The sequence below is a fragment of the Amphiura filiformis genome, chromosome 14 (genome assembly GCF_039555335.1).
Source record: "Amphiura filiformis chromosome 14, Afil_fr2py, whole genome shotgun sequence".
Lineage (NCBI taxonomy): Eukaryota > Metazoa > Echinodermata > Ophiuroidea > Amphilepidida > Amphiuridae > Amphiura > Amphiura filiformis.
The window spans coordinates 39,421,768-39,449,137 of NC_092641.1; the positions used below are offsets into that span (position 1 = coordinate 39,421,768).

The following is a 27,370-nucleotide window of genomic DNA, read 5'->3' on the forward strand; positions in this document are numbered from 1 at the left end:
GCTTCAAGGAGTACCAACTTCCCGTAACAGTCACTTTTGTGGACTTCAAAAAAGCCTTCGACTCCATCAACAGGTCCGTCATGTTTTCAGTGCTGCGGCATTATGGAATACCAAAGGTTGTGGTCAATGCCATCCAGGTGCTCTACAAAGACTCCAATAGTGCCGTTATGGTAGATGGCAGTATCTCAGAGCCTTTCCAAGTAACAACTGGAGTGCTTCAGGGTGATGTGTTGGCACCATTCCTGTTCATTATCCTGGTAGACTACCTTCTGATGAAATCAACTTCTGGAATTGACGCTGGAATTGTTACCTACCCACGTCGGTCAAGCAGGTATCCTGCCAAGATGCTGAATGACCTGGATTTTGCTGATGATATTGCCCTGCTGGAATCTTCCATAGAGCGGGCCCAGTCACAGCTCACTAGGACTGCAACTGCAGCAGCAAATCTAGGCCTTGTCATCAGCGCACCTAAGACAGAATATATGACTGCAAACTGTAACGCCCAACCAGCACTTGAAGTCTATGGTAGTACCATCAACCATGTCACAGACTTCAAGTATTTGGGTTCCAAGATGGGCTCTAGTGTTGGAGACCTAAAAAGAAGAAAAGCACTAGCCTGGGCAGCTTTCTGGAAACTGGAACGCCTTTGGAGAAGCCCGTCTTTGCCAATCGAAACAAAAATCAAGCTCTTTCAGACAACGTGTGTTACTGTCTTTCTGTACGGGTGTGAGTCATGGGTAATCACCAAGGACATGGAAAACAAGATCAATGCATTTGCAACATCTTGCTACAGAGTCATGTTAAACATCAAGCGTGTGGATCGGATTCCAAATGAAACCATCTACAACCTGACCAACACCACTCCACTGGTTGCCAGAGTCAAGATTCATTAACTCAAATTTCTCGGCCATATACTGCGTCTTGAAGATGGCGAGCCTGTGAAAGAATATGCGCTTTATATTCCACCACATGGGAAGAGGAAACCGAGACGGCCGCGCACACTGTACTTACAGTATGTCCAGCACCTCCTGGGAGATACTGAAGGGATGCTGCCGTCAAACAAAATTGTTTCGCTTGCCCAAGATCGCATTAGTTGGAGAAAGCTTGTAGTCGCCTGTTCCGCAGCCGACTGATGGTGCTACGGCATGCCCCACACACATGGTCAGTGTTGGGCCATGGTACTTTTGAAATGGGGGTGTTCTGAGTAGTATTGTTTTCTGCACAGCATTAATTTATCCAAAGAAGAATGGTAAATCAATTGTGCAGGGCAGGTAGCTGCAGGTAACATCCCGCTATCTCTAAGGACCGCTATCTCTAAGGTTCGCTATCACTAACGTGTAAAGTCTATGGAGATCCGAATCCCGCTATCTCGAATAGAGAAAAGGGTTCGCTATACCTAAAAAAAGGTCCGCTACTTCTAAGGTTCGATATCGCTAATTTGGAATCAGGTTCGCTAGTTCTAAGGTTCGATATCACTAATTTAAAATAAGGTTCGCTATCACTAATTTTGAAAAAGGTCCGCTATCACTAATTTATTGAAGGTTCGCTATCTCTAAGGTTCGCTATCACTAATTGCAATAAAGGTCCGCTATACCTAAGGTTCGATATTACTAATTTTGTTTAAGGTTCGCTATCCCTATTTAATTAAGATTCGCTATCTCTAAGGTTCGCTATCACTAATTTCGATTAAGGTTCGCTATACCTAAGGTTCGTTATCACTAATCTTAAATAAGGTCCACTATCTCTAATTTTAAACAAGGTCCGCTATCTCTAATTTCAAATAAGGCCCGCTATCTCTAATTTTAAATAAGGACAGCTATAGCGAACCTTATTTAAATTAGAGATAGCGAACCTTATCTAAAATTAGAGATAGCGAACCTTATTTAAAGTTAGAGATAGCGAACCTTATTTGAAATTAGTGATAGCGAACCTTAGAGATAGCGAACCTTAGAGATAGCGAACCTTAGATATAGCGGACCTTATTTAAAATTAGAGATAGCGAACCTTAGGGATACCGGGATTGTTAAAATTAGAGATAGCGGACCTTATTTTAAATTAGTGATAGCGAACCTTAGAGATAGCGAACCTTCAATAAATTAGTGATAGCGGACCTTATTTAAAATTAGAGATAGCGAACCTTATTTAAAATTAGTGATATCGAACCTTAGAAATACGGAACCTTATTAAAAATTAGTGATATCGAACCTTAGGTATAGTGGACCTTTTTCGTAATTAGTGATAACGAACCTTAGGGATAGCGAACCTTAGAGATAGCGGTCCTTGAGAGATAGCGAACCGTCGCCGCAGGGCATGGGCTCAATTGGGCTGGTATGCATGGATGTGAAAATTTCATGGGTTTTTTGTATTTTGTATTAATATTATGGTTCACATTCATACATTCTTAACTTTAATATTTAAATATGGTATATTTATATAGTAAACGAGTAGCATGGCTTAGTCATATGACTAGACAATAATATCAGATTTTGTCTTTTGTGCATTTTTAATTTTAAAATTATATTTCATCAATCTCAACTTACTCACAATTTTCGCCAGAAATGCAAACGTGTTTTGGTCCTCTCTAAACCAGACGCTATGTCTGTTTATTCAATGTTGTGTAGCGGCAAAAGATCTGCTTTTTATAAATTAATCACAAAAACAGACCTACATGTATTTTTATATCCTGTTTAGTATGTATGTTCTTTATACTGCACTTCTGACTACCCCTATTCAATTAATGCATTAGTCCAATTATACTCACTATGGACCACAATGGCCTCATCCCAATGGCATAGTCCAATAAGCTCAATTACATAATCCTAGTGCAAAATTTGACATCATGTTGCAGAGTATGAGTTTTTGTACCCGAATCATCAAAGGTCATTCAATGAATGTACAAATGTATTGGGGTTTTAAGAACTGTGCCCCTGATAGATCAGCATGTTGTGGATTCTAGTGACTCCTCACTGAATTTCTGAAGGTGAAGGTTACAATGTAGTAGAGCTCACCTCATATGCGTAAATGCTTGTAATAATCAGTGTCCTTTTTGGCCCAAACGTTTTGATATGCCGGAAATTAAATTACCGTGCAGTGACTTTTCCCCATTAAAATAACCCCTGTCAGCGAGACCAAATAAAATGTAACTGAATAGTTAACTTCCGCACATGCTACTTTGCAAAATGCATTCCCTGCAAAAACATAGTTTATAGACTATAATACACTTTTTCTAAACACTAAATTACGATACGTTTCTTAACATGTTTAAACGTTGAACATGGTAGGAATTTGCCATGGCTTGTGGTTAAATTAAACACACGAAATAAAATTAAAATAAAATCAAACCCTTGATTAAACTTCATTCAGCAAGAATATCTCCAATATTCTACATTATAACATTAAATCTATTTCAGTCGTTTTGAATTGTGAATTGTAAATGTTAGAATAGCTGAAATTACGGCACCGACGCTTCAAGTGACTTTCTTTTAATCATATTTACGATTTAGCAAAGGAATTAATACGTATAAGGGACGCACCATTTGATACTCGGGGGGGTAGGAAGTTGGGGTCGGGGAAGAATTTTTTTCGCCCCGAAGGCAGCGAAGTTGTGAAGGCGACAAGTTTGTTTGTTTTAATTCCATGCATTATACACAGTTAGGTGAGGGAAGGTTTTTCTTCTTTTTTTTAGGGTTGGTGGGGAAAGTTTTTTTTTTTTTTGCTCATGTAGTACGTGGGTGAATTTTTTTTTTGTGAAAACTTCCTACCCCACCCTGAGAATATAATGGTGCGTCCCTAATACACACAAATTGGAGATATCGATGATGTATTATATTGACATTTTATTGACATTTTATAATAGGTAAAATTAACCGACGGCATTATTAATAATATGCCCTTCCAGACTGCCATTCTGCCCTCAAAATATGTCCTCCACCGACGGCTAAAATAGTATAAAATGTTGCACCTCAAATTAAAAAAAAATCGATAGCCTCAAAGGGAGGGGGGGGGGACACCCATGACTCCTGCAACCCCACCCACCCCACCAACCGCCAAGTGATTGCATTACATCGCCTATAATGATCCGCGGTGGGGGTGTTCTTCGAAAAAAAAATAGAACGGGGATGTGCCACGCAGACTTGCTGACGTTCTCTATACCTACTTTTTGCTGTTTTTACCACCCATCAGTATAACAATTTTTCACAAAAAAAAACACACCCAAAAGCACCAACATTTGCCCTAATTTAGGTCCAAAGGAACCCGCTCCGGGATATGATCCATGAGGGTAATATGAATTTTAGTCATTTAGTTGAGCAAAAATTTACATTAGAGAATGAATTTGGAAAAACCTTCTGATAATTACAAACATTCGCTGAGCAGCAAGACCTTCCCTCTAAGCTTTTAATCCGATAAGCTGATTATCTATTTGTTTTCATGAATTGGAAGACATTCTTTGATGTATTACTGAGCTCAATCATCTGAAATTACTGGAGCGTGAGCCACCCAGGCTGGTGGCTCAGCATAGTATTTTATTAACAGAAGGTTTTCTCCAAATTCATTTCCTAATGAATGCTTACCCATTTTGTTTCTTCAGGGAGATGGGCCACATCTGGATGTGAAGCTATTGGTGCTAATGTGCCATCGTAGTCAAGTAGCAAGACTAACTTCATAGTGTCACCAACATATTCTGTAACAAAATGAAGGAAACATTACATTAGATTCTAATGAACAAATGAAACATATAGATCATGACGAAACTATTGCTAGAATCTCATACGTGCTCATCGATCAGGGCATGTTTATGTAACAAACGACCTAAGCTAAAGCCTAATCGTAGATCCATCCTCATTTTAATGATAACAATTTTTACAAGCACCTTACCCGAGGAGGGGAAGGGGGTACCGTAGGACTGACCATCAAAGATGAGGGGAGGGGTTGATAAGGGCCCACCAACCACCATTGGTTTCTACAGTAAAATCCATGATTTTCATTTCGCTCTTGTATCGCAGCTACATACACTTAAGTACACATCATTTGATTTGTGTGTTTGTTTTTAAATTCGCATTTTATTGCAAATGATTAAAATTTATATTTTTTAACTGAATTTAACAGACCTCGAAGTAAATTGTATTAATCAAATGATATGTACTTAAAGTGTATGTAGATGCGATAAAAAGCCGTCCCTCATATGAAATTTTGACCTTTCGTATTGAAGATATAGGGTTTTTAAAAGAGCGAAATAAAATAGGAGATTTCTCAAAAAAATTAACCAAAACATCAACAACCAAGTCTATTAAAGTCCCATTCAGTGATCCCAGCGAAAGTGTAAAAAAAATGTTTATAAACTACTTGAAAGTGAAATATTAGTCATAAAAATTATCATTTGGAATTTTTGAAATGAAAAAAAAAATGGCAAAAACACCAAGATAACAGCAGTATTTACGAATTTGAAGTCCCAATCAAATACTTGTAGCTAATTTAAGGGCGGGGAGGAATCGGATTTCCCCCTCATGACCTGCCAAAAATCGCTTGCTCCCCCCCTCTCAGACCGCCAAAAGATCTTTGCCCCCCCCTTTACACATGCCAAAATCGCCCTCCCCTCGGCTGGCTAAAATTGCTTCCCCCTTCGTCTCGCCAAAAAATTCTTGCCCCCCCATTTCACCCTCCCCAGGGCTCATAATTATTGCACAGAACCTTACTGTCAGTATATAAATTACAGATTCATGTAAATACCGTATTTTGTCTTAAATACACAGCTTTCGGCTGAACCACTAACAGGCTATGTTAGCACATCTATGAAAACAAGATACATATTTGGTGTATACGCACCAATATGAACCTCGCGCCAATCGATCCGTGTTCAACGTATAAGTGACGTATATTTTATTGCTTAAGCATTGGAGAAATAGGTAACCTTGAAAATAGGGACCCAAATTTTATGATTTTTATTATAACTTGACCTTTGACCTCGCTTGACCTCAATTTTATTTCGGGCATATATTCCCCTCGTATCAAGGATTCCACCCACCAAATTTGAGCCCGATCGGACAAAGTTTGAAATTTGACCCCTCCGTAATGACCTTTGACCTTGGTTGACCTCGATTTTATTTCGGGCATGTAATCCCCTCGTATCAAGGATTCCACCCACCAAGTTTGAGCCCGATCGGACAAAGTTTGAAATTTGACCCCTCCGTAATGACCTTTGACCTCGCTTGACCTCAATTTTATTTCGGGCATATATTTCATAGAGGGCACGGTGGCTCAGTGGTTACGGCATTGGACTCATAATCTGAGAGCTTGCTCGACGTGCGTGGGTTCGATTCTCCTTCCCACCACTGTGTTGCGCCCTTGGGCAAGGCGCTTTGCCTCGCTTGCCTCACCCCACCCAGGTGCAATGGGAAGCTGTTAGGGGTAGTCACAGTCGTTGTACTGATGGACCCTGCGCCACTTGCAGGCTGCAAACGTGGTTCCGACATATTCTAATGACGGCGGAATAAATGTAAAGCGCTTAGAGGCTGTTTACGGCATTAAGCGCTATATAAATATCTACATTTATTTATTATTATTTATTTCCCTCGTATCAAGGATTCCACCCACCAAATTTGAGCCCGATCGGACAAAGTTTTTAATTTGACCTCTCCGTAATGGCCTTTGACCTCGCTTGACCTCGATTTTATTTCGGGCATGTAATCCCCTCGTATCAAGGATTCCACCCACCAAGTTTGAGCCCGATCGGACAAAGTTTGAAATTTGACCCTCCGTAATGACCTTTGACCTCGCTTGACCTCAATTTTATTTCGGGCATATATTCCCCTCGTATCAAGGATTCCACCCAACAAATTTGAGCCCGATCGGACAAAGTTTTAAATTTGACCTCTCCGTAATGACCTTTGACCTCGCTTGACCTCAATTTTATTTCAGGCATATATTCCCCTAGTATCAAGGATTCCACCCACCAAATTTGAGCCCGATCGGACAAAGTTTGAAATTTGACCCCTCCGTAATGACCTTTGACCTCGCTTGACCTCAATTTTATTTCGGGCATATATTCCCCTCGTATCCAGGATTCCACCCACCAAATTTGAGCCCGATCGGACAAAGTTAGTGACGTATATGTTGCTTAAGCTTTCCAGGAAGCTTTCCCTTTAAAGGGAATTTTATCAAACACCCCAAACAGAAAGAATTTCTTGCCAATTTATCACCACGCATGCTCAATGCAATTAGTAAATCAACCTCTATGCAGAAAACAAAATATCGTTTTGTCTAAAAACACTATTTTCTCTAAAAATAGTGAAATTTTATATTTTTTATATTACACACTATCATCGCTTGAATATTTGTTTTGATGAAAGTATCATAAATATTTAAATGAAGGTAAATATAATTTACTATAATCAGGCTTTCCCCATGTCCCCACGTTCGATTCAGAAGTAAACACTAATACCTCGCGCCTACCGGCGCGAGGAATGACAAAGGTAACTATTTTTACGATCGTTCGGATGAGCAAATCACTGAATGGGCCTTTAATTGCACGAAACAATTGCAGAGAATTTTTTTCACAACAAATTTCAAAATAGAGCAGCTGGCTGATGAGATATATTTTATGACAGATAATTTATGACAGATAAGAGAAATTTAATTTGTTATCAAATATGGACTGGCATTTTAGTTTGAGGAAAAAAACATAGAAAAGTGAAAAAATGGAGACATGTAACTAAATAGCATAAGGGGTGGTTCTTTGCCCCCCCCCCCCCTTACACATGCAAGATTTTGCATATTTGAACGTGTTCGTAACGTTTTCCTACGCCATTTTAGGGCGTTATATAGAAACAATGCCCAAAATATATGTGCCAAAATTGCTTGCCCCCCCTTTCGACCTGCCAAAAATCGCTTGACCCCCTTTCGACCTGCCAAAAAATCTTTGCCCCCACCCTATAATTTACCACCTCAGGGGTACACATAATTATTGCACCACCCCTAAGTTTAATACTAGAATATAATATAAGAATATAGTATCGAGCATTGCTAAGTCACAACGATAGTTTATAAACTTAAGCTTAAAGAAAGTTGTTTACTGTATTAATTATGTCATGATCACAGTATACTAAATGAGTATTGTATTTTTTGTGTGTTGCTAATCTTCGAGTATCGAGTTTCGAGTTCGAGTATCGAGTTTCGAGTTGAAATTTTCGAGTATCGAGTTGAAATTTTCGAGTATCGAGTTGTAATTTTCGAGTATCGAGTTGAAATTTTCGAGTATCGAGTTGAAATTTTCGAGTATCGAGTTGAAATTTTCGAGTATCGAGTTGAAATTTTCGAGTATCGAGTTGAAATTTTCAGTATCGAGTTGAAATTTTCGAGTATCGAGTTGCAATTTTCGAGTTGAGTTGCAATTTTCGAGTATCGAGTTGAAATTTTCGAGTATCGAGTTGAAATTTTCGAGTATCGAGTTGAAATTTTCGAGTATCGAGTTGCAATTTTCGAGTATCGAGTTGCAATTTTCGAGTATCGAGTTGAAATTTTCGAGTATCGAGTTGAAATTTTCGAGTATCGAGTTGAAATTTTCGAGTATCGAGTTGAAATTTTCGAGTATCGAGTTGCAATTGTCGAGTATCGAGTTGAAATCTTCGAGTATCGAGTTGCAATTTTCGAGTATCGAGTTGCAATTTTCGAGTATTGAGTTGAAATTTTCGAGTATCGAGTTGAAATTTTCGAGTATCGAGTTGAAATTTTCGAGTATCGAGTTGAAATTTTCGAGTATCGAGTTGAAATTTTCGAGTATCGAGTTGAAATTTTCGAGTATCGAGTTGAAATCTTCGAGTATCGAGTTGCAATTTTCGAGTATCGAGTTGCAATTTTCGAGTATAGAGTTGAAATTTTCGAGTATCGAGTTGAAATTTTCGAGTATCGAGTTGAAATTTTCGAGTATCGAGTTGAAATTTTCGAGTATCGAGTTGAAATCGAGTTGAAATCTTCGAGTATCGAGTTGCAATTTTCGAGTATCGAGTTGAAATTTTCGAGTATCGAGTTGAAATTTTCGAGTATCGAGTTGAAATTTTTTTCTCAAGCATCCAAGGTGTCCCAAACTATTCTTTTCTTATACCAAATGACAAGACGAACATTTTGCGACCATTTTGAAGAAAATCCGAGCAACTTTAATTTCTGACCCCTGTACAAGACCTCTGACCTTTAAAGGACCCTATCTTGAGAACCATAGGTCGCATTGAGAAAAGAAATGCATTTCTGAAAACCTTGGAGTACCCGAAGTAATTTGATATGCTGCATACTGACATTTTGACTCTTTTAATTTTTCACCCTATTTACCCGTGTACAAACTTTACCCCTTATATCAAGGTCATGTGGGAAAGAAACATTTTGGCAGACAATAGATTCGGAATCTCTATACCCAAAAGGACAAAATAAAGGTGGTTGCCAGCCTTTACGCGAATTTGCGTCTAGCTGAACGATTTTTCCATTTTCGCACCAGACTATACGTTTTCAACGATCAGATCGCGAAGTACTGTAGTCTAAATCCCAGTCGTCGAAAAAAAGTAAAAAGATTGCGGCAGCCGCCTGCTTGACGATATCAAAATAAAAATGCTTGACGAGAAAAAAATTTGACAAATGACTCCAAAATATAGGAACTGTATACAAGTACTAAATTTAGAATACGATGATATGATCATGGTTGTGTTGTTAGTGTCTAAGTAGGCCTATATATGTTTTCGGAATAGTACATTTGTCGCGCATATTTAGGCAAATTAATCTAAATTGATCTGAAGTAGGCCTATGTTGCCTTTCATATATAGTAAATATGGATGAGACTCGAATATTAATCATTTTGCATGTTTCAGTTTGAAACTCGAGTAGGCTCATATCAGCGCTTATTTCGTAGGTTTTCGAGTTTGTTACTCGTAATGCGCTCAAATGAACGAAATTCGAGTTAAACTTTCCTGTTGCAAATGATACATTTTTAGGCATGCGGCCCTTATTAACCCTCGTCCTACCAAGCCTTTTTTACTACGTATCTTAACAAGGGGGGTGGTTACCACCCCCTCGGGAATTCGTTATAAAGCACCCCACACTTGCGAAGTATGTTGCCTTTCATATACAGTAAATATGGATTTCACTCGAATATTGGATATTTTGCAGGTTTTTGAGTTTTTAACTCGAAGTACGCTCATTGTGCAGGTTTTCGAGTTTGTTACTCGAAATGCGCTCAAATGAACGAAGTTCGAGTTTAACTTTCCTGTTACAAATGATACACTTTTCGCACATGCGGCCCTTAATCAAAGTGGTAAACACATATTATTAGGCCAAATGTTAATCTAGATTGATCTGAAGTATTTTGCCTTTCATACAGTAAATATGGATTTCACTCGAATATTGATCATTTTGCAGGTTTTCGAGTTTTTAACTCGATGTACGCTCATTTTGCAGGTTTTCGAGTTTGTTACTCGAAATGCGTTCAAATGAACGAAGTTCGAGTTTAACTTTCCTGTTGCAAATGATACATTTTTCGCACACGCGGCCCTTAATCAAAGTGGTAAACACATATTATTAGGCCAAAGGTTAATCTAAATTGATCTGAAGTATTTTGCTTTTCATAGTAAATATGGATTTCACTCGAATATTGATCATTTTGTAGGTTTTCGAGTTTCTAACTCGAAGTACGCTCTTTTTGCAGGTTTTCGAGTTTGTTACTCGAAATGCGCTCAAATGAACGAAGTTCGAGTTAAACTTTTCTGTTGCAAATGATGCATTTGTCGCACATGCGACACTTAATCAAAGTGGTAAACACATTTTATTAGGCCAAAGGTTGATCTAGATTGATCTGAAGTATTTTGCCTTTCATATATAGTAAATATGGATTTCACTCGAATATTGATCATTTTGCAGGTTTTCGAGTTTTAACTCGAAGTACGCTCATTTTGCAAGTTCTCGAGTTTGTTACTCGAAATGCGCTCAAATGAACGAAGTTCGAGTTAAACGTTTCTGTTGCAAATGATGCATTTGTCGCACATGCGGCCCTTAATCAAAGTGGTAAACACATATTATTAGGCCAAATGTTAATCTAGATTGATCTGAAGTATTTTGCCTTTCATATATAGTAAATATGGACGAGACTCGAATATTGATCATTTTGCAGGTTTTCGAATTTTTAACTCGAAGAACGCTCATTTTGCAGGTTTTCGAGTTTGTAACTCGAAATGCGCTCAAATGAACGAAGTTCGAGTTAAACTTTCCTGTTACAAATGATACATTTTTCGCACATGCGCATGCACAAAAGAAATGTGTGCTAAAGCTTAAATAAAAGCGTTCTGGGTTACGGTAAACTTATCTGTTGGGGTGTTGGATCCCGGGCTGGATACCACGATACCACCCCTTCGTTGGACTATATGGTTAATCTAATGATCTGAAGTAAATTTAGTTTACCTTACATTATGAGGTATGAATGAAACTCGAACATTTAAAATTTTGCAGATTCTCGAATTTAAAACTCGAAGTAGGCTCATGTTAAAGGTTTTCGAGTTTGAAACTCGACGTATGCCAAAATGAACGATTTTCGAGCTATATAAAAAGTAGAGGGTGCTAAAACTAAATAAAAGCGTTTTAGGGTTACGTTAAAGTCATCCGTAAGGGGAGTTGGATACCACGGTACCATGCACCCCCTGCGTTAGAGTAGGGTTAATCTAATATGATGTGAAGTAGTTTGCTTTTCATTATAATAGGTATAAATGAAACTCTAAAATTAAACATTTTACAGATTTTCGAGTATAAAACTCGAAGTAGGCTCATTTTGCAGGTTTTCGAGTTTGAAACTTGAAGTATGCTAAAATGAACGATTTTCTAGTTTGAATTTTCTGATGCAGATTTTCCTTTTTTTTCTTTATCCACGAGCCCTTAATATAATGGTAACGTGTATATATCCCGGTATATATATAAGTTAACCCTAGTCTAATTTTAGTCATTCTGGTATCAATGTAGGCCTACTCGGGAGGGTAATACCCCGAGGTTAATACCTATCCACTAGTAGGCCTACCCTTTTATGAACAACTAGTGTGCTTTTTACCGGGGCTTTTACGAATTCCGTGGAGAACGTAATAACAAATTGGATAGAGAAGGGTTAAACATTTGTGCTTTCTCTTCATGTCGGAGAGGGGACAACCTATAGCCTACTTCAAAAGCAGATTGAAAATTAAAATTGCAACTCGATACTCGAAAATTGAACTCGATACTCGAAGATTTCAACTCGATACTCGAAAATTGCAACTCGATACTCGAAGATTTCAACTCGATACTCGACAATTGCAACTCGATACTCGAAAATTTCAACTCGATACTCGAAAATTTCAACTCGATACTCGAAAATTTCAACTCGATACTCGAAAATTTCAACTCGATACTCGAAAATTTCAACTCGATACTCGAAAATTTCAACTCGATACTCGAAAATTGCAACTCGATACTCGAAAATTGCAACTCGATACTCGAAGATTTCAACTCGATACTCGACAATTGCAACTCGATACTCGAAAATTTCAACTCGATACTCGAAAATTTCAACTCGATACTCGAAAATTTCAACTCGATACTCGAAAATTTCAACTCGATACTCGAAAATTTCAACTCGATACTCGAAAATTTCAACTCGATACTCGAAAATTGCAACTCGATACTCGAAAATTGCAACTCGATACTCGAAGATTTCAACTCGATACTCGACAATTGCAACTCGATACTCGAAAATTTCAACTCGATACTCGAAAATTTCAACTCGATACTCGAAAATTTCAACTCGATACTCGAAAATTTCAACTCGATACTCGAAAATTGCAACTCGATACTCGAACATTGCAACTCGATACTCGAAATTTTCAACTCGATACTCGAAAATTTCAACTCGATACTCGAAAATTTCAACTCGATACTCGAAAATTTCAACTCGATACTCGAAAATTTCAACTCGATACTCGAAAATTTCAACTCGAAACTCGATACTCGAACTCGAAACTCGATACTCGAAGATTAGCAACACTCGTATTTTTTTGCACAACGCTATATTATAAGTACGTACGTCTGCACCATCTGCCCTGTGTTCTGTCAAGGCCAAAATTAAGTCAGAAAGGCACACAGTGACCGTTAGCCAGAAGAACTTAGAACTAGTTTGAGCATTGTCGTGAAAGAGTTGAACTTACAACTAGTTTTAAGTTTGAGTATTGTCGTGAAAGGGCAGTGAAAGCGACATGCATTGTCGAATTGCAAACAAGAAGAGTCCTCAAAAAGGACAAAGTTCCGCTGATGGCCTACTGGTATTGAAAATAATAAATCTACTCTTTCTTGACTCATGACGTATTATTAATAGTTTTTAAATTTTGCTACAAATCGTCGAAATTTGGTCGCAATTCTCATAAATTGAGCACTTAGGCCTATTAGGCTCGTAGCGAGCAATCGTTCCCCATTTTGTTTATCTGTTCTTGTGCAGGATGCGTATCCCCATTACCTACCGGTACTTTACAATAAGTTGACACTATCCGTAACCCCAAAATGAGAATAATTGTTTTTCTTCTTCTAATATTGACTTTTGAACACCAAGTCATGAAGTGACAGAGCAATCCTGGCAAGTTATACATCACGATATATAGCTTATGATCCAGAGATTGAACCTGGTCATAAACCCAAGTAAAGATAAGCACCTTTTCTTTCATGTGTGGCAACACAGATCTAAAGTTGTTTTTAATGTTTCCCAGGTCAATTAATTATGTTTAATGTCTGCTGCGATTTTAAATCGATACACGTTATATGCATATACGTAGGCGTAATATTATCGTGTTTTTCAATAAAAATTACTTATATTTTCGATATTAGCATTGAAAGTTGACTTACTTGCCAGCCATTTTTCAATCTGGTTGATGGTTAACGGTTCAGCCAGGGAGCCGTTGTCTTCTCCATTGAAAGCTTTCGTGGCTTTAAGGAACGTCTTCACCCAGTGGTGGACGTCATTGGTGCGTTCACGGCGTCTCAACGCAGACATACGCAATTCACGTTCACCCTAAAAGTGAGGAAAATGTGAGGTTTATCAGAGACAAAAACACATAATTGGCCATTTTGGGGATATCACATGATAGAGGCCATGCAGCAAAAAAAAATGCTCTACGGTTTTCGCAGGACAGATGTTTCAAATGGACAAACCATATATCAAAATTTTCAGGATAGGCCTACAAGAATATTTGTCATTTTGTCAAATATGTAACCGGCGCGTTATATTCCATTTCCATGGCAAAGGTCACGTTATTTAAAGATTTTTGCCATTTTTTACCGACAAAACAGGGGACATATTTTAACTTCTTTTAAACTAAATGGAGTAGAAACTTCATATGTGCAGAACACATAACACGTGGGTATTGAGTACCTATGAACAAAATCATCTCATAATTCAATACACTTAATTTATTTGTGAAAATGTCATTTTTCGTGATTTTTGTGTAGTTTTGACCAAGAAATTTAACTTTTACATGGGAAATTTTTTGAAATGACTTATATGCTTATCGAAATTGCGATCAAAAAAGTCAATTACAACATTTTTCTGTGACGTACGGTTTTTTTTTACCCATGATATAATTATCCGAATCCATAAGTACGGTAGATATAAAATGCATGTTTTTACTGATTTGGGACATGGTAGGCAAAAATGGACCAAGTTTCATCTTTTTTTAGCAATTTCTTGCATTGCAAGACTTTGGATTAAACTTCATTAAATTTTTTTGATACACAAGGCCTCTTTAATTTCAAACCATTAAGATATTTCAAATACTAGTAGTTTCCATGCAACGGTCATTTATGCTCATTTACTACTGAAAGTGTACTAAAATACGTTCACCTACCAGTGGCATGGCAAGAGCTCTATGCATGCATTCAGCTAGACCATACTCTTCCAATGGATTGCAAATGAGAGCCTCGTGCATGGTCTCTCCAGCACCAGTAAATGGAGACAGAATCAATACTCCTGGCTCGCCTATCTGACAGGCTACGAACTCCTTGGCTACCAAATTCATACCTGGAAGAAAGTATGAGTATGAGTATACTCGTTTATTCAGCAAAATTTCGCTTTTTTTTTTTTTTTTTTTGGGGAGTGCGCAACTTAAAGACAGGGCCAGATTTACCATTGGGCCAGATGGGCCCGGGGCCAGGGCCCCAAATTTCCAAACTTGCCCTGCGCATCCAAAAAACACCCATGTTTGGGGACAAAATATGGTAAAATTCCAAAATTTTGCGCGCTTCGCGCGCACTAGCCTTTTATATAGCATTTTTTTATGTTCATTTTTGGTTAAAATAGCCTGAAATCGATTTTTTTTCGCCCGCTTTGCGCGCATATTAATTGTAAAATCTTAACATCTAAATTCAATTTAATGCTTCCGCCTCTACTGTGGATAGTATACGTAAACCAAAACTTGGTCAATCGACATGCTTGAGTGCACAATCTGCACATGCCTTCCTCACGGTGACTTTGGGGGCCTCACATTTTGGCCTGGCCAAGGGCCCCCAAACAGGTAAATCCGGCCCTGCTTAAAGAGTGTACCTCTACTGCATACCCTAAAACTAACCCATTGAAAGTCAAAGTAAAATTTAATTGGCTGTCGATCAAGCGGAATGTTGAACAAACGGATCAGAGGAATACATTTAATATACATTCAAATATCTGTCTTACCATCTCTTATCGGTGTAACTAAAGCCACATACGCATCCCTATAAAATGCACACAGTTGGTCCTGTTTCAGACACTGGTAGATATAACGAATTGGTGACCACTTGTGTGTTGAAAGCCGTCCGTTAATCCTGCCCACTTCTCTGTCCAGTTCATCCTTCAACTCCATGTACTCTTGAACGCCAATTCTCGATGGGACTGCAATCTGCATCAACATCACCTTCTCCATATGTTCAGGGTGTTCATCTAAGAGCTTCTCAAAAGCTCTGATTCGATGGATTATGCCTTTTGTGTAGTCTAACCGATCAACACCGAGGATCATTTTACAGTCTGGGTGTGGGACAACTTCGCTCTTAACAACGCGCGACATCTCTTCGAATTGTTTAAATGGTACCCCAATCGGGAAGGACTGAACGCGAATCGTTCTGCCATCATAGTGGATCACTTGATTCTCACGATCAACTCGACATTCCAGTCCTTTCACGCAGCATTCTAAAAAGTTATCCACGTAGCCATCAATGTGGAATCCGATGAGATCGCATCCAAGAAGTCCTACGAGAACGTCGTCAAACCACGGGAAGAGTCGAAAGATATCCCACGATGGAAAAGGAATGTGCAAGAAGAATGCGATCTTACAGTGTAAGCCATGCTCGTTTATCATATCACGGACATAGTTCGGTACAAGCATGAGTTGATAGTCATGGATCCAAATCAATGGGGCGCGTCCATTTGGATGCATATCAACGACGTTCTTCAAAGCACTGAAGGTCTTTTCACCAAATAGTTCATTTACTTGAAGATACGATTTCCATCCCTCTTTCTTAAAGACAGCTCTATCGGGCATCGAATGAAGCAATGGCCAGAATGCAGTGTTGCAACACCCATTGTAGTACTCATCGAAAAGTTCACTCTCGATATTGACGGACCGGATCTGCTTCGGACCTATGCGTTCAGCTGCATTGTTCGATTTCTCATCTCCTTCAGGTATGACGTCATTCTCGTTTAAATAAAGCCCGGGCCACCCGATCCAAAGACCACCCTTTTCCGTCACTACCGGTGACATTGCAGTCACCAATCCACCGGCAGATGGGTGTCTTGACAGAATACCATTTTCGCATCTTTTCAGCACGAAGGGCAGTCGGTTTGATACTACTATCATCGAAGTCATCTTTGCTGATTTTTATTCTGTAATACATAGAATAAAAAAGAAAAAGTGTGGCAATGAGCTGTTGGATAGAATGAGCTATAGTATTCCAGTTGAAATTCACACTGCCCCCGTTGAAGATTTTTGACAAAGGTCAATGTCCATTGCATCATATAGATCCAGACGCTTTGTTTTGCTATGTTACCATGTTACCCATGTAAGGAAACATCATACACAATACAAACTATTAATTTTCTGCATAGATTTCCTATGATGAACAATTTGAGACTATTTTGGTAAAAATCGAAGCATTTTTCAGGTTTTGACCCATGTGGAGGGTCAAATCGTGACCTTTGACCTTTTTGCTTATAACTCCAGAAGGATATGTCACAGATTGGTTTAAGTATACTTTTTCTGGATCGCCTTGACAAGAGGAATAATTTGGAGAACTTTTCAACAGCATTTGAGCAGTAAAAAACTTATTTTTGAAGTTGATGGTCTTGAGAACCAATATCCTTCAAAAATAAAACTATGGACACCAAAACAAGCTTCTGTGGCAAAATTGCGTTTGGCAGCTGGACTATAACATTTTTGACGACTGTGACCCTATGTCACCTTAAACCTAGTTATGATCATGCGACATGTATGTGACATCATCTCACGCTGTTTTTGGAAGAAGGATTTTGTACGAAAATCACGTTTTTGACCACTGTGACCTTGTGCTAATTTGCATATAACTTAAGAAAGAAAGGTCCAATGAAACAATAACACCACCTTCAGTCTTCCTTGTGAAATTTGCAACATTTGGTATCAAGGTCGATTTACTTTTGACAATGTTTGACTTTTTATGCTAAAGTAGGCCTAATTACCTAATTTGCATATAATTTGAGACAGAAATGTCCAATCACAAAACTAGCATCACATACAGTCTTTCATGTGAAATTTGCCACATTTTGGTGCCAAGGTCGATATACCTTGTTTAATGTTTGACATTTTTATGCTAATTAGCTAATTTGCATATAACTTGAGACAGCGAGGTCCAATCACAAAACTAACACAACTTTCAGTCTTCTTTGTGAAATTAACCACATTTTGGTGCCAAGGTCGATATACGTTGGACAATGTTTGATATTTTTATGCTAATTAGCTAATTTGCATATAACTTGAGATAGAAAGGTTCAATCACAATACTAACACCACTTTCAGTCTAAGCTCTTGAGTAACGTCATTATTGATATCTTTGTTTGCATCATTTGTTAGAAACTTGTTATGTGACCGCAGGAAATCAGGTTTGGAGTTACCTGGTCAAATTATACAAAAGAAGTTTTTAAATTTCGCAGTGCAATATTCACGAGCAGAGAAGTCGAACAAGTCAATCTACATTTGAAAGGGTGTTTTAGTTTTCGAAATAGCCTAGGCTTAATTCACTGTGAAACAATATAAACCATCGAAATATTTCCACCGAGTTACAAAAGGACACCATGAGAAGACACTTGAGTGCTATATACACTATTATACACTACTCTATTTATGTGAATATCGGATGCAGGAGGATCGATATAATAGAAAGCTATATGACTTCCAATATAGCTGGTTTAAATTGACTTTAGGTTAAGTTATTTATTACTCGAAAGAAATGAGAAGAGAAAGAGGGAGAATAGAGAGGGGAAGAGGATGTGTGGGTGATGTAAAGGGAGGAAGAAAGAGAAAATGAGCATTGGAAGGGGGTTATATAGGTGGAGATAGAATGAATCATCTTCGATATAACCAAAATTAATTACTGGTAGGCCCTATTTGCATGTGCCAATTTGCGCGCGCTCCGCGAGCAATTGTTTCAAGAATGGGGAGGGGTGTGCCATTAGCCCTGGGCGCCACAACCCCAAGCTATGCCACTGGCCCGTTATAATGTTTATATAAATTTGCCAATAAATAATAACAAAAATCAGATAATTACTCACATATTAAATCAGCGATCAATGTTTCAAATTAAACGTTGGTGTTGAATTCGTCACGTCTGCATTGTAAAATCATGAGAAATGAAAAAAAGTGATACAGATACAGATCAGGTATTCAGCTTAGGTGTGTATGTGCGCTTTCGATATCTCGCCAACATGGCCGGTGAAAGTCACTAAAAGTTGCCACACGTGTTCCTTGCGTTTGGTCAAACGTCAAACTGAGCCTGGAATTAAAACAATCCCGGAAAACAACACTGCACAGATCTCCAGGTTTATCGCATGTTATGTGGTATTAATTATGCTCTCATATCCTAGAGGTGACATTGATTCTGCCATGAAATACAAGCGAGGTGCCCGTCAGTGATACAAATGACTGGACTCTCCAAAACAAAACGCGAAAATGATTGCTCTGTGTGATCGCGAGCTAGATTGCGCGTATTAAATGAATTGGACAATATCGACTGTTGCAACTGAGAGCTGGCTGTTGCACTATAATTATGATGAAGGTATTTAAAGGTAGATTTATATATCAGTTCGGGGGCACTGCTAATTCAAAGACGCCTCTGATATCAAATACTCTTGAAGCGTCATGTCACATAACAGTATCATATTTCAGAGACGTCTCATAAATCACATACTCCCTAGTTTCAAAACCCAGTCGCAAACGATATAAGTAATTTTGAAGAACGTGCCAGCGCAGTGGGAATAAATTTGTGTATAGGCCTTATCAGAGTTGTAGCTAGCCCAAGTTGAGCATGTTGAGTGCCTACTAATTTTACTATCCAATTCATAAATTGGATAGTAAAATTGGGATTTTTTTTACTTAAAAACATTTGATTTTAGCCATTGCAATCTTAGTGTGTTCTGGGACCATTTGTCAGAATTTGCACAGATAGATATAATTTTTGCACAGGTAGATATTTGCTTAACATAGGAAAGCTTATTGTAATACACTCAGCTTCGTTCCGATGTGCTTCATCGAGCGCCGAGCTGTCAACAAAGCTCGACGTATGTGATATCACAGACCCCCGTATGTGAAATCACTGACCCGTCTTTGAAATCAAAGACGTCCGGTTATTACGAGTGCCCCCGAACTGATATAAATACCCAAAATATATATAAACTGCAAGGTCGAGTAGCGCGGCATGATCGGTGGCTTGGTCACGGTCTTTGAACGCTTTCTTCAGTCTGATTATCCCTTGAAAAGGCTCAAAAATTACTCAAAATGCGTTTCCACTGCTCAAGTTTCAAATCTGACCCTTAATATTTTCTTTGAATAAATGCATTTTCTGTACACATTTGCTGTTTCTAATAACACGCCATCATATTGTTTCTCAACATTATTTATTAGTGATTAAAAAACGTCTTTGTGTAATTATAAAATAAACTGGACTTTTCACCAAAACGCTGTGATGTACGTTACCCAGTTTTTAATTTATTTGACGAAGTAAAACAGCGTGACGTTCTAACGTTTGCAAATCACATCAAAACATTTAAAAACGTGAACTACGTTACTGACAGTTACGTTACGCACTCACTTACGCATTTTTAAAACTTCTATGAAATGGTAAAATCCGTTTTACATTTCACTCAAGTAACCTTGCGTGTATGGATTTAGTAAAACCAGCCCAGCCGGTAACGTAGCTCACATTAATTTGAGGCCCAAACAATTTAGATCGTTTGCAATCGTTTACATTCGAAAATACATATTTACTTTAAAAACAAAACAAAAAGCATGTCTTTTTTTAATAGTAACTTTTATTTTTTCGGATTTTGTAGAATAAAGGCGGACATGCGTACTTATGTGACGATGTGTGTGGTCAATATGACGCTGAACTAATTTCTTCCTATGGATTTTTGTTCATTTGTTGTCATTGTGCTACGTGCAAAACCACATACTTTTGCAAAATATGATATTTTGCAAATGCAATCAAAAATAACATTTCATAGTCAAAAGTGCATATTTTTGATTGTTTGGCACAGCCACCAAGGAGATGGGCATGTGATTTGTGACAGATAATTTTTAGAATTCACCACACCGGGGGTAGTCCTACACATAAATATTGCACAACCCCTAATGTTAATAGTAAGCCTAATATTGAAGCAAAATCGTCTATGCCCCCCCCCCCTTTACACAGGAAAGATTTATTTTAGGGACCCCAAATTTAAAACCTTAATATTCAGCGCATGAGCGAGCCGCAAATTTCACATAATTGGACATGTTGTCGGGCGTGTTCCCAACGTTTTCGTACACCTTTTTTTAGAAATATAATTTAGAAACGGTGCCCAAAACATGTGTGTCAAAAATCGCTTGCCCCTTTCGACCTGCCAAAAAATCGCTTGCCCCCCTATAATTTCCTTTCGTTTCTTTTTGTAATTCAGCACCCCTGGGATACACATCATGATTGCAACCAAGCTCATATCTAGTCGAAAACAGTGGAATTCCATTTTTAGCTATTTTTAACTCGCTCGATAAACTTTGAACGACTCGAATTTTCGTTATGCATGCTTATCTGAACTGCATGGTGGTATATTCGTGCACACGCTTCATCTGATAGTCTAGTTATGTCATTGAACAATCTAAAATGGATATTTTTAACGGAGTAATGGTAATATATCACAGAGCATACTTTTGAGGGGGCTATTGCTCTTTGCGATCCACAGAACAGCTGCGCCTCCCAGAGGCAGACACAGTATCTCACGTGAAATCCGACACACCAGGGATCAAGTTGAATTATGGGAAGGGTGACTGGAATTACGTCACGATTCAAGTGTACCTATATATTCTAGGGCTATTATGCGCCATTATCGGCCATCTTGCTTCCTACATATGATCATAGTTCATATGTCGTAATACATTGGTACAAAAAATACATTTATAGTGAGGCGGATATGTGAAATAGATGTTCACTTCTGGCAGAAATCATAAAAATTGGTATTTGGGGGTTCTGAAGTATGCTGATTTCAAAAATCTACGGATACTAATGATACGAGTATCCGTTTGGCGGCCATCTTGGATTTCAAAATGGCCGCCCTTGAAATATATAGAATATTCAATATCTCAGCCTGTGAAGGTCACATGATGCTAAAATGGTGGCAATACCCATATTTGTATTGCCAAGGGACCCATAAAAAGTATTTTTAAACATGAGAACTGTTACTATAAGGGACCAGCTTCGATTTCAAAATGGCCGCCATTTCAATACAATATGTTGAATAGATTGGCTCGTGAAGGTCACAGGATGCTAAAATTGGTGGCAATACCCATATTTGCAATGCCAAGAGTCCCATAATTATATATTATTACAAACCTGAGAAATTCTATTTTAAAGAGACATATTTGATTTCAAAATGGCCGCCATTTAAGTACAATAGTCACAGACTACTACAGACCATGTACCAACAGTTAAAGTCCATGTGCATTGTATGCTGTGAATTCTCACATATTGTGATTGGCCGATTGTCGATCCTGCCGTTTCTATATTGTAAACAATCACGCCAGCGTTTGTGCCTTCGCGCGTTGCGTGCCTTAACAATCACGCGATACCGTAAAATACGCGGTAAGTGCGTAGCCATTTTTGCCTGCCGCATTTCATGGAAGAATCAGCCCTCATTATCGGGTGATGCTAAGACTTTGAAATATGTGATTGCTTGTACGCGGTCTGTTATCTTTTACGTCCATGACAATAGTATATCATTTGTTATTTGTGACGTAAGCAACACAAGTAAAACGGTACTAAAGTTTGTTTGGCTCCCTCATCTTAATACTAATCATGGCGTGTCCGTCCGTCCGTACCTCTGTCCGCGCGCTATCGCGTTCGCGCGGTGCTTTCACGCTGTGCGATATCGCATACGCGCTGTGCGATATCGCGTGCTCGCGGTGTGCTATCGCGGAGTATCAACTGGGTGTGCGCAGAGTACCGCATTGCGCATCGGAAAGCATTACAGTGTGACTAACAGGTGCATCTCAACGGACCAATAGGCCTATTTTCAAGACATGATTAACATAAAAACCATCGGTTATGGTAAGGCCTATATAACCCGTTTGCGTTCACATTTCTCCCGATTGAATAAACGGCCTACATCCAGACACTACTAGAATTTCGGGGTATTTTTGGGTCCTCCAATGTTGTAGCAGGACAGGGCTTGGAAGAGGCGAACGATGGGTTACCAGATTATGGGTACCGAAGTAAGGGTCACAGCTACAAAACAGAGTTGATTAAGTTCTGTCTTAATCATTGAGAGACGTATATCGTAGTAGATTGGAAGGTCAGGACAATTATTATGGGTAACGGGTGTTGGGTAATTAGAGATAGGCCTATCACGAGAACCGCCCAACCCGAGAACCGCGAAATCTAGTATGTATTAATATAGAATAACATGAACACAGTTGGGCGCATTAATGTTTACGCGAGTTGTGCGTTGCGTAATGTGTGACTGGCGCACACTTGCGTGAATTTACGCGAGCCTGAGTTGGGACTTTATTGACGCGAGCAGTAACAAAAGCCGAATAGTTTCCGCCTTATATAAGCCGAACAAACTGTGTACATTTCGATTTGCATCATAGTATTTACACCTTCCATGACAGTTCCTCTTGCAGTCACATGTATTCCCCTACATGCTTTGGATGCTTCTGGAAGTGCTGTTTAAACAAGAGCCCAGTGTGCTATGTCGTCTTCTTTTACCCGTCAAGCTTGAGATAGGCGTTTGAAGACTAGCTTTAGTTGTGTCAACGATGTTCAAACTTTCCAGGCAGTATCACATCCACAAACAGCATGCATGAATAGAAGGCTCCATGAACAATCTGTACGTAGCTGATTGACAATACCGTGTGCCGATATGTATCTAAATTTGGATCCATGTCTAAATGCCAGCCATAGTTCACACCCGAGCAAACACTTGATGTTGCCATGACTAATACAAGCACGTCTGTATCTGTGGCAAGTATCATTGCTTACTCGTAGTCTCCATGAAGGACATGCATAGTACGCAGCAGCATCCTGTAGTCGGGCTCTTCATGATTACAATTATTCAGATATACTTGTGATGGTGGGTTTGAAAGAACACGTTCTTTATTGGTTGTCACGAGCAATTTACCTTCTGGTACCGAGACTGTTGCTCATAGTCCTGCTTTATTGGAATCCTCACGGAGAAAAAAATTCCAGTTTCTTGAGATTCTTGTGTTGTCAGCAACACGAATTGCTTGGCTATCACCACGATACAGCCTTGCATATGAGACTTGAGACTTTGTCAGGTTTGTATGTATCCCATATCACAGCCAATCTTCTAACTTCGCGGTATGGAAAGAACACTTGGTGTGCATAGTCATTAATTGTCATGACTTTATAGTTGGTGATTTCTTGGGGTCAAGCATGTGCACCAGTGCGGCACCATCAATGATTAAGAACGCCACAAGTAGATGTGAAAATGATTTTCACATCCACTTGTGGCGTTCTTTTGGGCGTGGTACCAAATATTCCAAGTATCCAAGTAAACCAGTCTTGTTACACTAACGCATCATGTTGTTTTCAGCAAATGAAGGTGGCTAGCATGGTTCTCATGTTCAAAGAAAGAATCAGTGTTTCCATATCTGGCCTGACATGATATATACATTCTTGAAAACAGCTGTACATTACTTTTCATACCTGTGATCTTCATCTTGGACTTTGGGGATTTATTTTTGCCCGACCTGTGTAACACAGTTGCCTTTTAAGAATTGAACAAAAGCACCAGGACACTGAGCGTGAAGCTGCATAAGATCTCTGACAAGGACTGAAAGCCATTTTGCGTAGTGGTAGTGATCCATGATCCATCCCGTTGTAAAGTGTTTCTACATACAGCGGGAAATTTGCCTAACGCTGTGCCCTTACGAATTGGAGGAAGAGTAGTTCCAGTTGCAGTGTTGTACTCAAATAGCTGAATTGCGGATGGTTGACTTCCATATGATGACACCACTCGGAGAAAGAAGTCTTTCTGACTGAGTTGTACTTTCTTGATGTGTTTTGTATGCTTTTCCCTGCATGTTGACTGCAGTGGTAACTTAATGTGCCCATTGTGCTCTTGATGTGTGAGATCCCTTCTGAAGACTGCCAGCTCTTCCTTTTGTTGTGACATTTGCGGTAGCCAAAACGGTAATCCAACCATTACCATCCCATCAGTTTCCAATTACTTTCAACGTTTCCATTTCTATATGAAAACCACACATTAGTACAACATACTTTTCTCGTGAAGGTCACAGGATGCTAAAATTGGTGGCAAATATTCTCTGGACGAAAATTGATTTCATTTCAAAATGCATTATTGTGGCAACTGTGTATAGATCACCGGAAGACTCCCCCTATTCTATAAATGAAGATGTACTTGACATTCTAGAGACTGAATATGCTCAATATTTATCAGATTACCCAAATGCCATTTTTATTATTGTTGGTGATTTTAATGGAAGAACAGGTATTCTCAATGATTTCATTGACTCGGATGAATGCCCCGAGGGTTGGGACAATGATGTGTATGATGAAGATGTCCCCCCTCCCAAAAAGATCAAACCAGGACAATTTTGTAAATAGATATGGTCGTGAATTGTTGAATTTTTGCTGTAACACGGGTATAAAATTGTAAATGGTAGAATTAATGCTATTCGATCAAGCTTCTATACATTCATAAGCCATCAAGGGAAAAGTGTTGTAGACTATGTGTTATGTAATGTTTCCACCTTTCAAAAGATCTGCAATGTTGATATCCACTCAAGAATTGAATCGGATCACCTCCCAATTACCTTTTCATTCATAGTGGGTCATTCTTCTGTACCGTCTGATATGCCGGACCCATGGCAACAGACAGCATGTAGCTCGTTACATAGATATGTGTGGAAACCAAATCTACTCAACTCTTTTGTTAACAGGTGGAAGCATACAAAGGTGAATGAAATGAAACATGCTTTTCAAAGAGCTCTAGACTTGGTACAAATTGACAAAGCATTGTCTGCTTTGACAGATATCTTTGCTTATGTAGGGAAAGCTATGCAACGCCCTTTTATGAACAACAAAAGTAAGGCACATTGTAAGTCTACGTGGTTTGACGATGAGTGTATCAGGTTTAAAAATAGAGTTCAATACAAACTCAGATTATTCAGATTAAGTCGCTCTGAAGAAGCTTTAACTGATTACAAAAATACGAAGCATGAATATAAAAACTTCATTGAGGAAAAGAAAACAAAATTCAAAAACCAGCAACAAAAAGAAATTTTGGACTGTTTGAAAAATCGCGACAGCAAAGGTTTCTGGTCAAGATTGAAGGAAGTCAAACATCAATTTCCAGTGAGATTTCATCAGACAATTGGTTTCAATACTTTGAAAATCTATTTCGAGTTGATATACCAGGTGGGGAGCCCACGTTGCAAAACCAAGTTGAGGGTGAACTAAATCACCATCCAGATTGGACTGCATTTTTGATGCCGAGATAACACCGAGGAAATTAAATCGAGTATTGATGCTCTTAAAATGCCAAGGCTCCCGGTATTGATGGTTTTCCACCCGAATTTTTCAAAAACAGTCCAATTAATGAGTTGAGTGATATTTTGGTGAAGTTTTGCAACCTGATCTTGACCACTGGATCATTTCCACTCCAATGGGCATCCAGTCTTATTATTCCTATTTTTAAAAAGGGGAATAAAACTGATCCAGCAAATTACCGTGGTATTTCTTTACTTCCTATAATGAGTAAAGTTTTTTCTAAAGTTTTGCTCGAAAGGTTAAATTTTTGGGCTGAGGCTGAAAATGTTTTCCATCAAGAACAGGCCGGCTTCCGTAAAGGTTTCAGAACCACAGATAATGTTTTTATATTGGATACAGTTATCAATAAATATCTTTCATGGAAGCGTGGAAGGGTCTATATAGGCTTTGTAGATTTTCGTAAAGCTTTTGATTTAATAAATCATGATGCTCTATTATTTAAGCTGAAACGATATGGTATTACTGGTAATGTTCTTAATGTTTTGAGTTCAATGTATATGCAATTAAATGCTTGTGTCAGAACATCAACAAGTATAACAAATGTTTTTTCTTGTAAGGCTGGAGTTCAGCAAGGTTCTTTGCTGTCACCATTTTTATTCAAACTTTTTATAAACGATTTGAGTACACGACTGAACTCTGACGACACTGAAAAGTCCAGATAAATCAATGTTTTATCAGTCATCTACTATTTGCTGATGACTTAGCTCTTATAAGTGGCACTATCTTTGGTCTACAAAAACAACTTGATGTTCTAGCAGAATATTGTCATGAATGGGGCCTTTCAGTAAATATAGATAAAACTAAAATCATGGTATTTAAACGAGGTGGTGTTCTTAAACGTACTGAGAAATGGTTTCATAAGGGAACAAGAATAGAAGTGGTCAATACCTTCAAGTACCTAGGTAATGTGTTTTCAAGTAATGGGAACTGGCTTAATGCACAGAAATCCACTGCATCGCAAGCTAACAAAGCTTTCTTTGGTCTCATAAAGATTTTGAAAAGCTATAGTCCTCTCCCTGTGGATGTTCTATTCAAGATTTTTGACACAAAAATAAGACCT

At 38.6% G+C, this 27,370-nt stretch overlaps 1 protein-coding gene and 1 long non-coding RNA gene across 2 annotated transcripts in view; both read right to left on the minus strand.

Moving 5' to 3' along the window:
* The window catches only part of LOC140170071 (uncharacterized), a 58,956-nt gene extending 39,709 nt beyond the window's left edge, over positions 1-19,247 (minus strand). The window contains exons 1-5 of the mRNA XM_072193391.1: positions 18,803-19,247; positions 15,704-16,885; positions 14,880-15,052; positions 13,882-14,047; positions 4,572-4,681 (exon numbers count right to left, since the gene is read on the minus strand). Of these exons, the coding sequence (XP_072049492.1) occupies positions 4,572-4,681; positions 13,882-14,047; positions 14,880-15,052; positions 15,704-16,868 (1,614 nt within the window). The 5' untranslated portion in view covers positions 16,869-16,885; positions 18,803-19,247. The remainder of the gene's footprint in view (positions 1-4,571; positions 4,682-13,881; positions 14,048-14,879; positions 15,053-15,703; positions 16,886-18,802) is intronic.
* LOC140170072 (uncharacterized) overlaps positions 1-27,370 on the minus strand; it is a 176,439-nt gene that overhangs the window by 136,691 nt on the left and 12,378 nt on the right. The window lies entirely within an intron of this gene.